Source organism: Megachile rotundata, chromosome 7, assembly GCF_050947335.1.
Source record: "Megachile rotundata isolate GNS110a chromosome 7, iyMegRotu1, whole genome shotgun sequence".
NCBI lineage: Eukaryota > Metazoa > Arthropoda > Insecta > Hymenoptera > Megachilidae > Megachile > Megachile rotundata.
Window position 1 is genome coordinate 17,645,993 of NC_134989.1, and position 16,202 is coordinate 17,662,194.

The 16,202-nt window shown below is 36.8% G+C and overlaps 2 protein-coding genes across 3 annotated transcripts; both read left to right on the forward strand.

The window, feature by feature from the left end:
- The first annotated feature begins 105 nt into the window (after window positions 1-105).
- On the forward strand, window positions 106-12,089 carry cact (NF-kappa-B inhibitor cactus). 2 transcript variants are annotated; one of them, XM_076533443.1, is made up of 5 exons: window positions 106-235; window positions 304-404; window positions 3,886-4,273; window positions 5,563-5,915; window positions 9,004-12,089. In XM_076533443.1, exons 1-5 carry the CDS (start codon window positions 231-233, stop codon window positions 9,396-9,398), a joined length of 1,242 nt encoding a protein of 413 aa, XP_076389558.1. In that variant the 5' UTR covers window positions 106-230; the 3' UTR covers window positions 9,399-12,089. The 2 variants fall into 2 exon arrangements, with proteins under 2 accessions (XP_076389558.1, XP_076389559.1); XM_076533444.1 differs by lacking the exons at window positions 106-235; window positions 304-404 and adding an exon at window positions 1,753-2,339.
- Window positions 12,090-13,088: 999 nt separating this feature from the next.
- Stip1 (Stress-induced phosphoprotein 1) lies at window positions 13,089-15,789 on the forward strand. Its single transcript, XM_012297414.2, has 3 exons — window positions 13,089-13,263; window positions 13,630-15,167; window positions 15,252-15,789. Exons 1-3 carry the CDS (start codon window positions 13,255-13,257, stop codon window positions 15,322-15,324), a joined length of 1,620 nt encoding a protein of 539 aa, XP_012152804.1. The 5' UTR covers window positions 13,089-13,254; the 3' UTR covers window positions 15,325-15,789.
- The last annotated feature ends 413 nt before the right edge of the window (window positions 15,790-16,202 follow it).

Consider the following 16,202-nt stretch of genomic DNA (forward strand, 5'->3'; position numbering starts at 1 on the left):
TTTTTCAAACAAATTATATTCACGAACGCTAACAAAATCCCCGTAATGATATTACACTAGATAATCGTTGTTTTCCTTGTACCAAACTGATATACCATATTTACCCGAAATTGTACTTAAAACTTTACGGGCCCGCATATTTCTTATTTCATTAGGGTTTTCCCATATAAACTGAAATCCCACGTAACGCATACTTGGTGATCAAACAGTTTGAGACTCGCCCTCACACGATGCGGTACGTGTTCTTCATAGTTATTCAATCGTAATCAGCGTTCACCTCTTTCACATATTATTTCGTTACAGAATAGTATTGCTTTTTCCTTCTATCCCGAGACGACACAACTATTCGCCGATTTTGACATGGTTTTCGAGCGTTGCATTTGTAAAGACATCACCAATTAAAGGTAAGCATTAGTTTAAAAATAAAATAACTAGATTTTACATTCGATGCCGTATCAATCGTTATTTGAATCTATAAAATTATTCGAATAGTGTTTGAAATGAACCGATTTATGTTATATATATGAAATAGAATTTTATACAGTAGAAAATAATATTCAAATTTCCCTTGGATTGTAGAAGCTGTAATGGTCCAGTCAAATATTTAAACATGCTTTAATATACATTAATACAACTATTTACACTGAAGTAAATACCGACTGACTTTTCTCATCTAACGTACAAGCGTAGAACATAGCATACCTCACATGTCTCATGTTAGAAATTCCAAAACCGCCAAATTTTTAAATCTTTAAAGATACGTAAGAATAAGAAAGCTGGAGTGTATGTAAGGATTACTACGAAAGAGATACAAGTAGAACGAATCCGGTAGTTCAATCCATCTTCCCGGTTCGACTTTGAGTCACCGTACTTTCCCAGCTCTTGTACAGTTAAAGTATTGATATGTTCAATTTTCTTAGAAAAACCGACAATTTAATGATATTATTATTGTTTCATTAGATTATTATATATATTGTAGAAAACATTCTTTTTAGCGAAGATGGCAATTGCAAAGCGTGCAACGTACTTACTTAGATACGGTTAACTGTTAACTGCATGCTATAACAATGAACTCATTGATAATGTACAAGTATTATCAGTGAACTGGTTTTCGTGGATGTTGAAAAGATAACACATTTTCTGACTTTATCAAAATCAGGTTTTCCCCAGATATCATTTTACCCGTTGTGTTCTGACCGAAAAAAAAGTTTATTCATAATTTTGTAACTAAAAACGTGTACCAAATTTTTTATCAATAATTGAATACTTTTCCTTGTGATAACTTACTGACGAATTTCAGACGGTCGCATTACCGACATTGGCGTAACTAGAATTTTTATCTAGACTAGGACTTCCCCAGACTTAATAATGATATTACACTAAACATGGCCATATGGCTTTCGAAAATTTAAAAACAGGAAAATTGGCTTTGAAAGTTAATGAAGTAGGAGTAGGCTCATCTTTAACTGGTTACAGCAGTGACGATTGAGAGAGAAGTTTTACATCATTGATGAACCATTACGTAAAATTACATAATTCATTTGTCATCAGTCATTAGATAAAAATCGGTTTTTGTATGTTTATCAATGACTTCGTTGAGTAATTATATAATTTATATGACTCATAATTTACATTAATTTTTATTTTCGAATCTAATGGTTACGTTATAAAAAGAATAATTAGTAGAATAAAATAATTAACTAAATCAAAATGGTTGGGTTGTACATATAAACCAAAACAAGATAGGAGATTATCATTGAGAACCACTGATGGCGCTTAACATCTTATGAAACTTTTATACTTTGAATTAGTAGAACTTTCCGTGTATCTTTCTGTAACTGTTTTATAGGACGAGAATGTACTCTGCCTCGTAGTTTCATTTACACTGTTTACAATGAATTATATGGTGTCTAAAAGTGTAGTGCCTGACGCACGATGAATGATTTTTCATTTATAACCATCGTTTATTATTTCTTAATTTTTATATTGTATTTCTTGAAAGGTAACAATAGCGAGGAAAACAAGTTTAGTATTCATGTTTACCGCATGGAAAGCACAAGTGAACCTATTGGTACTATTAAAATTTGTCGTTATCGATATACCGACCGTTTTGTGTAACAAACGATAACAGGTATACGAGTGTCCTTTGTTTTACGATCGAGTGTCAATAATCATTGGGGAAAACCATGTATAAACGACCATGAATAGGGTCGAGATCGTCTGTCGGTTTTGAAAACGTCTGTACATCTTCTCGGAATATTGACATGCGGTAATAACCCTGAAGATTACCCACAAATATTGCTGAACTTTCCAAATAGGAAACTCTGACGGAATTTCCGGTGAGTTAACGCCATGGTGGATTAACGACTCGAAAAGAAAGTAGAACGGTGAAATTCATGCATCTTCATATAGAAACCAATTGTCCGTTACTAATAATTGTTTTCGAAGGAAATTTTTCTCTTCAGATTACGAGCAAAACATAACGGTCGACATAAAATGAAAGAACGATAGGTACAGATATATTGCCAATAGGTAAATAACTGTAAAAAGGATGCTTTCAAATTAATATTTACAAACTTGCAAATTTTGAAAATCACAAAGACGAACTTGTACACTTTTGAACGCTATATGGGAAGCCCTCTTTTACAAGAACTACTATCTACTATAGTTATTTACTATACTTATCGGCGCCTGCGAGTACATATTGCATACGCGATTGTGTACTGTGTCCTCAAAGGCAGACTTGCCCATTAGTAGTAAAGATAGATTATGAAAATATAAACAGTTACAAGAAAGATATATTTTTTTTAAATAAGTATTTTTAGGATTTTCTCGAAACACGATTCTGATATATTGATTCAGGAAAAAGTACGATAAACGTTAGATATTTTCGTAATCGGTATCGATGACAAGAGTTGAAAAATCAGATAGGAAGATAGGGTTTAAAACGTACGTGACGAAAAATTCATGGAATACCTAGGTCTGTAAACATCTTTTACATTTGAATAAATACGATAAACGTTTACGGGGTTTCCGTCCAGCTTTCTTTTCTCTAAACTGGATATCGACAGAATGCCAAGTTAAATCGAGTACGCAACTTATACGTGCAGCTGGCCCTGCCAGAGAACGATGGGTTTTCCCACCCCTACTCTCTTCCCTTTAAACTAACTACCGCCAGAGGCGACACTGTTGCATCGCGGCCATCATCTATGTTACTTGTGGTTTCATCCAAACTCCACAACTTCACGGATCAGTTCGTTCTCAAACAGCGTGGTGGGTGGTGTTTCGACCGTTTCAACAATACACGATCACGAGCTATATCCGTGTTTTCTTCTGTTTTTATCTAGTTAAAACACGAACGCATTATTTCTTTATTAACCTCAACCGTGCTTCCACCTGTATGTGACGGATACGTATCATTATTTGTTCATCAAACGTGAAATTATTATTGTGGAATGTTGTAAACTTGTTCAGATATTTACGAGCGGAGTCAAAACGAGAATGCGACGACAACGAGAAAGCGAATACAATAAAGAAGCCAGCTGTTCAGAATTGACGATCGAACGATCGCTTGAATAAAACAGAGCAGTGGCGTCGCTTGCGAACGAACGACTGAGAAACGAACGCAATTCGTTTTTAGAGTACACCGAACGAAAATTGTTAAAAACCGTTTCGATCGCTTGACGCGACTACGCAGTCGTGTCGAAAATTTTTGTAGAAAAACGTGGTGCACGTACGTACGTACGTACACATAGTGTCGCTGTGTCGCGTGTACGCGAAATCGCGAGTAGTTTTTCTATCGAACAACGGGATAATCGATCTCTGGTGCACGATCGAAAATGTGGCATCCATCGAATCGAACACCGACGGAGAAAAATGTTGCAGAGAACGAAGAAAAGTGCGAGAAGCAACGCGACTCGGGCAACGTTGATTCTGGATTCTTGTCCGGTGGGAACCTTCAAATCAGTTCCGAGATATCCGAAGAGGAATTGATCGCCGCACCCCAGGCTCCAGAACCAATGAAAGTAGACAGCGGTGTAGATCTCGGGCTGAGCGAAAGCTTGAGCCAGCTTACACTGAAGCAAGTTACTTTGAATCCTCTCGCGATCGGCAACGTTCAAGCCGAACCTACCGAGGAGGAGCTGATCCCTGTTAGCTCCGAAAAACTTCAGCATGCTACGATATTACAACCCGAATCGCTTCCATCTCACGGGAAACCGCCCATTGAGGAACCTTGGCAGCTCTACTACACACAGGATGATGATGGTGACACGTACGTGATCTATGCTCTTCCTCCTTCCGTTGAAAACAAGTCTGACCCATTAACGATACGCAATTAATTAGATTTCTCGCGCCTATCATTCTGTTGTCGTTGTCACTACGTTATACATTCAAAGAGAGTAGTTGTAACGCTTTAGAAATTCTTGATGCGCCGAGGATCGTTTAAAATTAAGCGAATCGGGATATTATTCGATACATATAATTCGTCGTAGTTGACGCATGCTCCGTCACAGGGCAACCTGTAGCACGCGTTGCATTAAAAGTGACGTTAATGTTTTTAAGACGATCGATCGATTCGCGGTAATAATAGCGTGCTGTTGAATGGACATGATTCTTTGTATAATACTATGAAACGATGACTCTTGAAACTACATCTAATCGTTTTCTTAGTATTTTCATTCATCGTATTTCCTTACTTAATTAAATATATTGCGCATTATTCTGATATTTAGAATTTATTAATCAGGGCCGGTGCTAATATTTGCGGGATACGTTCCAATCTGAATTCGAAATTTGAAGCTGTTTTAAACGTTAATACTGGCGGATATTAGAAACTTACAAATTAAAATTATAACACTCCATGTTGCCATTATCTCTGAGAAATTCTATATCCATATACTAAACGACATAAAGTACAATATTTCAAGATAAACAGCACAATCAAGTACAATTATTATTCTTTCGAATCACTCGGAAATATGTTAATCGAGGTAAATATCGTTACGCGTCATCGTGCACGCGTGAATCGATCGATCGTGTCTCGTACGTGTTTCACATCGCTAAAGCTCGTTGACCGATTGAACCGTTGCATCGTAAGATACGCGTTCGCGAGATTCGTTTGACCGTGATACGTCACAAACGTCGCCGTAAAGATATCAAGCAAACCGGTACCTCCTCATCTTCGTACCCCGCACCATGCTAAATTATAGTAACTTTTCTTTCGTCAACTCTGTTTCTTGTTTCGATAGTATCGATCTTGCGTATCGATGCAACGTTTTATTGACAAGTTCATACGTCAATGACGCATGACAAAATGTTGAACTTTGGTCGGGGAGCAAACAAATTCCACGAAATAGGGAAAAAACAATCGCACAGAACCATCGCACGTATTATGTCACAGCCAACCGATCAATATTTGTCTGAGCCCTTTTAAGAGTTAAGATCAAAACGTTTATAAAATATCGCATGTTGGAACTCGGTCCTGGAAATCTTTGTCGAGGTCCTAATTTAGCGTATAAATTCAAATATAAATTCCCGTTAAAGCTTTATTTTCTTTTACAGGCAGCTGCATATAGCCATAGTGCAAGGTTTCGTAGAGGCTGCATTCAGCTTGATAAAAATGGCACCCCATCCGTGTCTATTGAATATTTTGAACGACGATGGTCAGTCTCCTCTGCACCTGGCTGTGTTGACCAGGCAACCAAGGATCGTTAGGCGGCTAATTTTAGCAGGTGCAAATCCAGCATTGAGGAATTTCCGGGGCAATACAGCCCTACACCTGGCTTGCGCGACCGGCGATCTTGCCTCGGCGAAGTCCCTTACCGATCCTTTGACGCCGGTCGAAAGAAATTACCTGCTCTCAGGGAAGAAAATACCTGCATTGCCGCAGAATCTCGAACAACGGAATTATGATGGTAAGCTATAAAAATTTATAACACGTTATTCCTTCTTGGAACGTTAAACTGCTAATTAAGTTAATTGGTTACTGTTACATGGCCGAAGTAGAAAATTTTGAGGAAGGAAAAGTTCTACCTATACTATACGATCAAAGCGTATGTCACGTTGAAACGTATATTCCTGTGTGGCTACAGTACTCTATCCCTATAATCTTAGATACTTGTAGACTCTACTGGTTACGGTGTATGTCATGGATCAAATAATTAATGAGTCATTATGTATAATGGCAGGCCAGATTTTGTTTGCAAATCCAACGATTAATCACTTATTAATCACTTCGTCCATAATGCATACAATTAAAAAATTAATACATAATTCTGCGAGTAAATTCTCAAGGTTTTCAATGTCGAAGCAGATAAAAGACAAAATTAAGCTGGGAATCGTTGATTATGAGAAACATTGTGATTATACAAGGTTCGTCGTGTTCTTAACTCGACTTTCCAGTGATTCGATAGCGTTAAACGAAGTCATTCTTAATCTTTTACTTATTATTTTAAAGCTTCGAGGAGAGCACCATTCTATCCGAGTAAATCGAATAAAAATAAAAGGGATTAAGAGAATCGTACGACTAGTATTACTTTAATAGTAACGTCATGAATAATAAAGCAGAGTCCTTTTAATTTAAATAGTTGAAACAAAACTTGTCCTTGTTAAGTAGATACAATGGATAGAAAACGCGACGCGTTGGGATATTTAACAGAGAAGGAAGGAAGCTCGGGTGACGTACACGTATTTCGTATTACTCGGTGAGAGGACAAACGAAGAGTCGGAAAATCCTAACAACTTTTACCGCATAAAGCAACACAGTCATTGGCATCGCGCGTGCGGTACAAAACAAATCCTGTAGCTACGATTACGCGCGGGTTTCCCATGATTTCATCAAAGGATCGAGAATGATCCATTGTTACCGTTCGTTACGCTGGAATTTCCATTGTTAGTCGAATTGTGGCATCTTTATTGGCAATTCATTGTACTCCATCGACGAATTAATGTTTCTTTTACTTTCCTGAATCCAGGCGCTGTCCTTGTAAAGAAAATTATATCGAATTTCAAATAATAAAATTGCAATAAGGTTAGCGCGTGTTACAAAGAGAAGCAGCTGATATAATTATTAAATGCACAAGCGTGGTTCTACTTGTAAAAGATATGGTCTTGTGACTAGCATAGATACATTTTGAATAGTTGTACGAACCAACCTGCATATAATGACAAAAATAGAAAACCTGTGCATAAGTATAAAGCTAACTTCTATAGGAATTTTGTAAATAACCTGATCATTTATTCATAATATTCGCATAACTGGGAAGAGAAACTGCTGTCTCGCTAAAAGAAACAGCAAAAAATCATAAACCGTATAGCCGTATTACGTTGCTTCGAGGAAACGTTTAGTCAGAAGACTTTCCTCTTCTGGACCTTCCTATTACAGTTCGTACATTTCTTGAGGGTAAACCGCAGCTCGCTTTGTTACGCTTTTACTTCGTATTTTGAGATTTGGTAGGCTCAGGATTATAAGAACTTGAAACGAGAATATCAGTTCTTCTTTAAAGTTTGGAATTCCCGCATAACGTCATCTTTTACACTCCATTCTGAGCTTACAATAGTCTGGATGCGCACGCGAACTCTGTTATTTGCCGCGTAACCGACTGCTTTTGGCCATGACGATATAATCGGACTACTCTTTTGCATCGAATAACTTTCGCAAGCTCGTGTGCTTGTCGATGTGACGCGATGTACTCTGTGACGTTCATGGTGCAGGCAAATATCGATTGATAGTATAATGTAAACATTTGCATGCAACTGTAACGGACACAATATATACTCGATTAGAGAGGTGCAACGTATCGGTCTACTATGCGATCAAACGCCGAAGCACTTTCTTCGGGCAAAAGGATAAATAGGAGCAATGAAAAAGTAGGGTGGGAAGAAAGTAAGGAACAAATAGTGATACGCTCGGAATACACCCGACGGAATTTTGGCGCGTGGTCCTGGCGGGTGCGTGCGTGCACGCACGTTACATCACGCGGCGCGATGAGACACAGAAGCAAAAGCCGAAGGCGGCAGATGTTTTTGATATTTAAAAATACCTGCGCGACTATTTACGTGTTGATATTCTCGCCTCGGTTCGGCTCGATTCGACTTGGGAAACCCCACAATGGCGTAGGAATCGGTGGAACACAGCTTCATTTCATCCCCGACAAATTCTGTGAGAAGTTCGAGACCCTTGTCTTATCCACCTTGGAATCGAAAATCCCTTCGAGTGCATAACACGAATTAGTTTGCGTGAATACGTTCCTTCTCGTATCCTTCTATTGCGTGAAAGATTCGATGATTAAGATGGTTTTACTAATTTCTAGAGTGGAATTAATGAATTAATACGGTGCGTTACGATACCAGTCGAAAACAGTCATTCAACCTAGTCATTGACTAATCGCGATTACAAAATTATCGATACGATATCGAGAACTCGGGAAATTCCAAGTTGCATAAATCGCTTATTTTTCTGTGTTGATGTGACGTTATAGTGACTGTTTCGTGCGTAGTAGTTGTGTTGCATGATCGGAAAATATTTTTTTGTGGAATAATCGCGAAGATACGTAATTAAATTCCATCAATGTTAGAGTGGTCGCCGATGGTAACAAGGGGATGGTTAATTTTAGCAGTTACTTTGATCGGTACGAACCTAGTTTGGACCGCGGGACGCCAGCCAAAGCTCCGACGACAATGATTCACCGCGTCTTCCTAGTTCTATCTATATCTTGCAGAAGCATGTGACTCGGTCGCATCGGTTATGAACATCCAGTTCTCATTCTCTCTTTCAGCTTGTCGATTAAGAAATAGACGACGAATCTAAATTTGACCATTCGTTACAATAGCTTGATCATCCTTCTACCTCGTCAGGATCTCCTAATTTTACGGATGAGTAATTAGAGAAACGCTTGAGATATAATTGTAGACGATGCGAAAATAAAACGTCACACAATTTGTCTTTCCTTTCCTACGAGTCACGTATAAAAATCCTCAAAATATAATTTTTTCATGTTGCAGGAGAGATGTGTCTTCATATAGCAGCCTCTTCGGGCCACGTAGAGTTAGTGCGTCTTCTTCTGCGTCTCGGAGCAGATCTCGAAGCTAGAGAAGCTTTGGCAGGAAAAACGGCTCTTCATCTAGCCGTGGAACGCGGTTGTCGATCGGTGGTCGCGTTCCTTCTTCAGGAATGCAGGCCTTGTTTGGACACGCAGACGTATGCTGGAATCACTGCTTATCAAATAGCATTGTGCTTCGACAGTCAGTTAGCAAGAGAGCTAGTCAGGTTAGGAGCAACACCGGAACCGCTACCAGAATCGGATTCCGACAGCAGCGACGAAGACGAGAGCTCAACGATGAACTATTTGCCAGCGATCGCCAGACTCAGACAAAACACGGTCGGCGTTAAAGTATAGAAATTCATCGATTAACACCATGGACTATCGATAACATGAATTGTTAGTCCTTGCGGCTTAATCGATCGATGCGTAGTATTAGTAGAGACATTAACCTTCGGATGGCGGAACGAGAGTTTTGCTGATTCGATACTTTTTAAGAGGCACGTTTTTTATTCAAGTTTTAGTTCTGTAATATAGAGGGTGTCACAAAGTTGAATAATCAAATTTCACTTGTGGACGCCGATGGCTAGTCAGTTTTTCAATTTGAAAATTTCTATATTTTGAAACATCGAAATTTCTAAATTTCAAAATTTTCAAATTGCTAAATTGCCCATAAATGAGACGGACAACTTCCGTGAGTGATAGATCATCTTCCTCTACGCTTTCCCTTATTTAACAATAAGGGAGAAATCTGTGTCGTTATTGATTCGACCACCATCATTCGAGGGTTAACAGTTAATTGACTGTTCGGGACATTGCCGAAAAAATTAGATAATTCTGTGCCGCGGTATGAGTTTCAATAAAGGACGCAAAGATCTAATTGTATCCACAACAGTACAAGTATTACACACGTGTCGAACATATTATTATTCTTTTGGAGTTGTAACTGGCAATCGATATCGAAGCAACCGACGAAGTGTAAACATGAGAACAAAGAACGAAACTGAAACGATCAGTTAAGTTAGTGCCTCTGTGAGGAGCAGCTACTTACTCGATAATTAGAGAAAAAGAAATGAAGGTAGATACTGTAATTAAATAAGTAGTCGACTGCATGATGACGCTGAATTTACGCTTAGGAGAGACCGAAAGATCTCGTTTATATGTATATAAAAAGCATCGAAATTTTCTTCGATTTGTGTCTTTAAATGTAGTGGTATTGCGACGCGCTTAAATACGTCCTTAACCCTTCTGACCTGATGCTTCGATGGAAACTCGCTTACAATATTTTGTTGTGGTTTTCCTCCTATAATCAGAACAGTCATTTATTGTATCTCGATACTTGAGTTTCGTGTAACAAGCTTAAAATCGTTTTAAAAACTTGAATGATGGTACAAAGTGCCGACGTCAGGTCCGAAGGGTTAATACGAAAGGGTGCATTAAAATGAACAGAAAAAGGAGTGAAAAAGAATAGTACGCGATAAAATGTAATTTCATTGTTCGTTTTAAGATGTATATACATATAAATATATATATATTTATATATATATATATTAGATGAATTAAGAGACCAAGATAACACTTAATAGAATATTTATGTAGAAATAGTTTACTCGAATACTACTCACAGAGTACTTCGATGTTATGTCTGTCGCGAACGTTTACATATAAAATTCCTTCTTCGCCCCTCGAACGCCCTTCTACACTTCTCCTTCTCGCCGTGTTGTACATAGTCATATTTTATTAGTATCGCGAAAATGTTGTTTTGTACGGCATCAGTTATAATAGAAAATGATATCATTAACACGTTGTTACATAACGTCTATAATTATTTTTTTAGCAATAAAAGGCTATGGAGAAATTGATAATGATATCGTACAGGTTTTTCTTGATCCGTTGAATCATTGATCCTTGGGCGTAGATTATAAGTCGGGTGGAGAGTTAAGGTATATTTTATTGTGTTACGTTATACAGATTAATTTGTGAAACTTCTGGAAAAAAGAACAAAATCCGGTATGTTTTCCTCTAAGGCAGGTATAGGCACGCAAACCACAAAGGAGTTACTCGCGAATCGCGTTATACTATTTTTATGTAGAACTTTCTCTCGTGGCGGGAAAACATTGTAGCAACTATTCACTTATATTGTATGTTTCGATATTCAACGAAGATTAATTTATAGTTCGTCAGTCGAACATAGTTCAGTGTGACCTCAAGATCCGAAGAGTGGGGTACCTTTCTCCGCTACACTGGGATCGTCAGCATCCGCATTTGAGTTCATTGCTAAGCTTACTGCTGTCTATGCCTACTTTAAGATTATTTTTTTATTCCAAGATTAGGGTAGTGTCCTACAACTGTGTCCATCGATTGACGAGCACAGCAGGCTTTCCCAGCAAATTCACACTCGATGGTTTTTAGTTAATAAATTGTCAAATGTAGAAGTTAGAAATTTGAAAATATGAAAGGTTCCCTTTACACCCAAGGAAATATACGTTGCACCGAAATATACAGAACATGAAATGTTTATATTTCGGTCGTAATTGTCGAGCACGAAATTGGCGAGTAAGTAAAGGAGGATATAGCATCACGGCTAATTTTGCAACAGTCCGCATAAAAATGTGGAGCAAGGACCGACTGTTGGTTATTTCGAGTTCGTAACGTGTAATGGTCTAGGCATTCCAAGAAGCCTGCAGACTTATTCCTTTTTGAGAGAAGAGTTTGGTCTACGAGGCGTTCAGGTTCCGGGATATATTTGGACCTCGAAGAAAAGAGGGAATTCTACAGATCGTCCAACAGTGCCATCCGTAAGTGGACATCTGTAAGTGTCTTTATATTTAATATATTTCTTTCATGCCAATAATGTAATAATAAATTCATATTATAATTTATTCTAATTAAGAAAGCGTCGGGAAAATGTAACACGTGCGTTATGGAAATTAGGTGGAAATTCACATCGATTGTGTACATATGTATATGCTTACGATGCATATCCATGTAATATTATATTGTATATTTTATTATTAATAATATTAATATATCATATTGTCAACTAAATTAGTAATTTATATTTTTTCATTTCATTCGCTCGTCCAATTCCCACAACCTTTGATTCGTAGCACACTTATTAATACGATACAAAGTATTCAGAATTTTCTAGACAAGCATACACATAGTTAATTATTTATTTTAAAATACATTAACTAAATGTTTAAAAAAAAATAATTTCAATATACCGGTTAGTGAACTATCTACGAATATTAAAATACGCTGCAAGACGAATGGGCGGGGATTCCCCAGTTACTCCAGTTCACGTTGATGGAAATACCAGATTCCATGGCAACGAAAGTGCTGCCAGATTAAAAGCAACCTTGGATACAACATTTTAGTAGTTAATCAACCATGCCTAAAATTTATCTATATTTTGCAATCATTTATTTGTATTTTCTTTTGTTTGTTTCGTTTAGTTTCTGAAGTTCACCATATTGTTTATTTTCGAATGTGTAATCTCGATTTCGTTTACAATGTATTCGTATTCGTCGATTGAACCAATCTGAACGTATACATACATGAAATATTATGACGTCAAAATTTGAATAATATATGACGCAGCAAGTTCAAAATCAAGTCATGTTTTTTTAACCAGAGTTCATACATATATTACATTTTATATTAAATTATTACCGAATTATTTTATAAACTGTACTATAACACGTCTATTTATTATATTATACTTTTATGCACATAAAAATTGTATGTATAAAGATAATAATAATATATAAAAATTAATATATATACATTATTATCCACAATAAATATGAAAATAAATAATATATCCAATATAATTACCGACAGTCGACAAAATGTATATCAGCGAGTAAAATGCAATTGCGAAACGAAGTTTATTATAAATAAAATGTATATATCAGCGTCTAATTTAAAAACTAAACTCAACCAGAGGTCAAATTACAAGTAGAAAAAAAGGATGCGTTTTCGAAGGTACTAGAAAATTGTGGAATATAATCGCGGAAAGGCATTGCATCTAACTGTATAGTTTCGCGACATTCAAGGAGAGGCGCTAGTTGTCCATTTCTGGAGCTTTCTGAAAATCTGCGCCGGCTCAAAGACTGAGCATTCACGAGTCATCACGTATCTTTGCGAGTATAAAAGAACGAATTGTGGAAAATAGAACGAAAGCACTATTGTTCTGAGGTCAAGCGTTATGGACCAGGTAAACATTATCGAATAGTTGATTATTGTTAAGCAGTTTCTGCGCTCAAAAGATCGTAATTTTCAGAAGCACTGTGTTCTTGCACGATGTCATTAATTGAACACGCTTTGCCCGAAAAATTGTTGTGCTCGTTTGATTTGTGCATTTCTACGATGTTTTTTTCGCTTATTCTATTAGATTAGCGTTAAGACTTATAATTTTAAGACTTTGTTTCACAATTCTTGACAAGTTTTCTTTAGTATTTAATTTTCTTTGTTCTGTTATTAACATTCGTCGATCTTCTAGAAAGAACATTGTGCGACGTTGCATCACTAGTTTTTGTTTCTTCATGATTTGAATTTAATAATGTTTCATTAACGTTTGCAGGTATCTGTGTTAAAAGAAAAAGGTAATTCTGCTTTGCAAGACAGAAGGTTCAAGGAAGCCATCACATATTATACAGAAGCAATTGCCTTAGACTCGAACAATCATGTTCTTTACAGTAATAGATCTGCAGCATACGCCAAAGCAGGTCAATATGAACAGGCATTGGCAGATGCAGAAAAAACAGTGAGTTTGAAACCTGATTGGGCAAAAGGATATTCTCGTAAAGGTAGCGCGCTTGCATATTTGGGTAAATTAGATGCATCGATCAAAGCTTATGAAACTGGCCTACAATTAGATCCCAATAATGCACAACTTAAAAGCAGTTTGGCCGAAGTTAAAGCGCAGAAACAAGCAGCAGCTGCTAATCCCTTTAATACGCCTGATTTGTTTGTAAAACTTGCGAACGATAGTAGAACCAAAGGTTACCTTCAAGATCCAGAATACCTAAATCTTCTACAAGAACTTAGAAACAATCCACAATCTCTTGCTACAAAATTACAAGATACAAGAGTGCTTACAACTCTTAGCGTAATACTAGGTTTGAATACGGATATGGATGAACCAATGGAAACAGATCCACCAGAACCACCGAAACCTAAACAAGAATCTCCTAAGCCTCAAAAGAAAGAAGAAGATAACCTTCCGCCTGAAAAGAAAGAAGCACTAAACGAGAAACAGTTGGGTAACGATGCTTATAAAAAGAAAAATTTCGAAGAAGCGCTTCAGCATTATAACAAAGCAGTGGAATTAGACCCTACAGAAATCATTTATTTGTTGAACATAGCTGCAGTATATTTTGAACAAAAAGAATATGATAAATGTATTGCACAATGTGAAAAAGCTATTGAAGTTGGAAGAGAGAATAGAGCAGATTTTAAATTAATAGCAAAAGCGTTTACACGAATCGGGCACGCGTATAAAAAGATGGGCAATTGGAAACAAGCGAAGGTGTATTACGAAAAATCTATGTCAGAGCACAGAACACCTGAAATTAAGACTCTGCTTTCAGACATTGATAAAATTATTAAAGAAGAAGAACGAAAAGCGTATATTGATCCAGTAAAAGCGGAAGAAGAAAAAGAACTGGGAAATCAAAAGTACAAAGATGGAGATTATCCAGCAGCGATTAAGCATTATACAGAAGCTATTAAAAGAAATCCTGATGACCCAAAATATTACAGCAACAGAGCTGCTTGCTATACCAAATTAGCAGCGTTTGATCTCGGATTGAAAGATTGTGAAAAATGTGTTGAAATCGATCCGAAGTTTATCAAAGGTTGGATAAGGAAAGGGAAGATTTTGCAAGGCTTACAGCAACAAGGAAAAGCGCTTACCGCTTATCAGAAAGCATTAGAACTGGATCCTTCGAATAGTGAGGCATTAGAAGGATATCGTTCGTGTGCAGTTTCTGTCAGTTCTAATCCTGAAGAAGTAAGAAAGAGAGCAATGGCAGATCCAGAAGTTCAAAGTATACTGCGGGATCCTGCTATGAGACTTATTTTAGAACAAATGCAAAGCGATCCTAGAGCCTTGCAAGAGTAAGTATTTTCTACATGTTTCATACATATTGTATTAGAAATACAATTCGGGAGCATATTATTAAATTTCTTTTCTATTTACAGCCACTTAAAGAATCCAGATATAGCAGCCAAGTTGCAAAAATTGTTGGAATCAGGACTTATAGCTATTCATTGAAAAGAAAAATATCTGTATTTGTGCATAGCTCTGTGCATGACTTTATCGTCGCCAAGTTCCTTTGGTATTAAAGAAACAGTACTGTTTATTATATTTTTATGTATTAGAGATATGTTCTTAAACCGTGCAGACCGATCAGTGGCATATTCGTTCTACGCCTGTATTCGGAAAAGCCATTTCAAGTATGTTTGGTTATAAACGAGATACTTTTGCGTGATGCGGTGGCCTTTCTGGTCATAGACCATGTTTGCATCGTAAATTCTGTTACGGTAGTTGTGTATGTTTTAATATACCTTATAGAGTGTAACTCTGTAAGGAAGGAACTATTATATAATTACAAGCTTTTGCATAATTTTTACACGACACTTCCAATTGTAAATCAACAATATCATCGACATCAACCATGCAATGATACACACTTACATTTGTTACGCGGTCTAGATTAAATGAAATTACTACCTTAAACCTGATTGTCTTGGATAAACGTTTCCATGCATTAAAACAAACGTGTACCTTTTACTTTATAGGTGATATCATTTTGATTTAAAGCTAATACTGCAACAACAGAGAGAAATAACAATAGCGATAATTACTATGTAATTACGATAGTTGTATGATTTATTTAAGGCCAAATTTTCTTTCGGTATAAGAGCCGGGTAAAAAACGTATTAAGGTGGGATATTCTTGAATAATTCCCCTGACCTACTGTAAGAACCATCGTTTATTTATGTTACAGTAGTTTTACATTTATGTTTACAACTTATGAACATTAGCGTAGTACTGCATAAACGTATCCGTTACTTTATTCCGTTTTGATTCTTTAGTTCTAAAAATAGTAATTAACTTTACGCTGGAAACTCTTCAAATACATAACAATA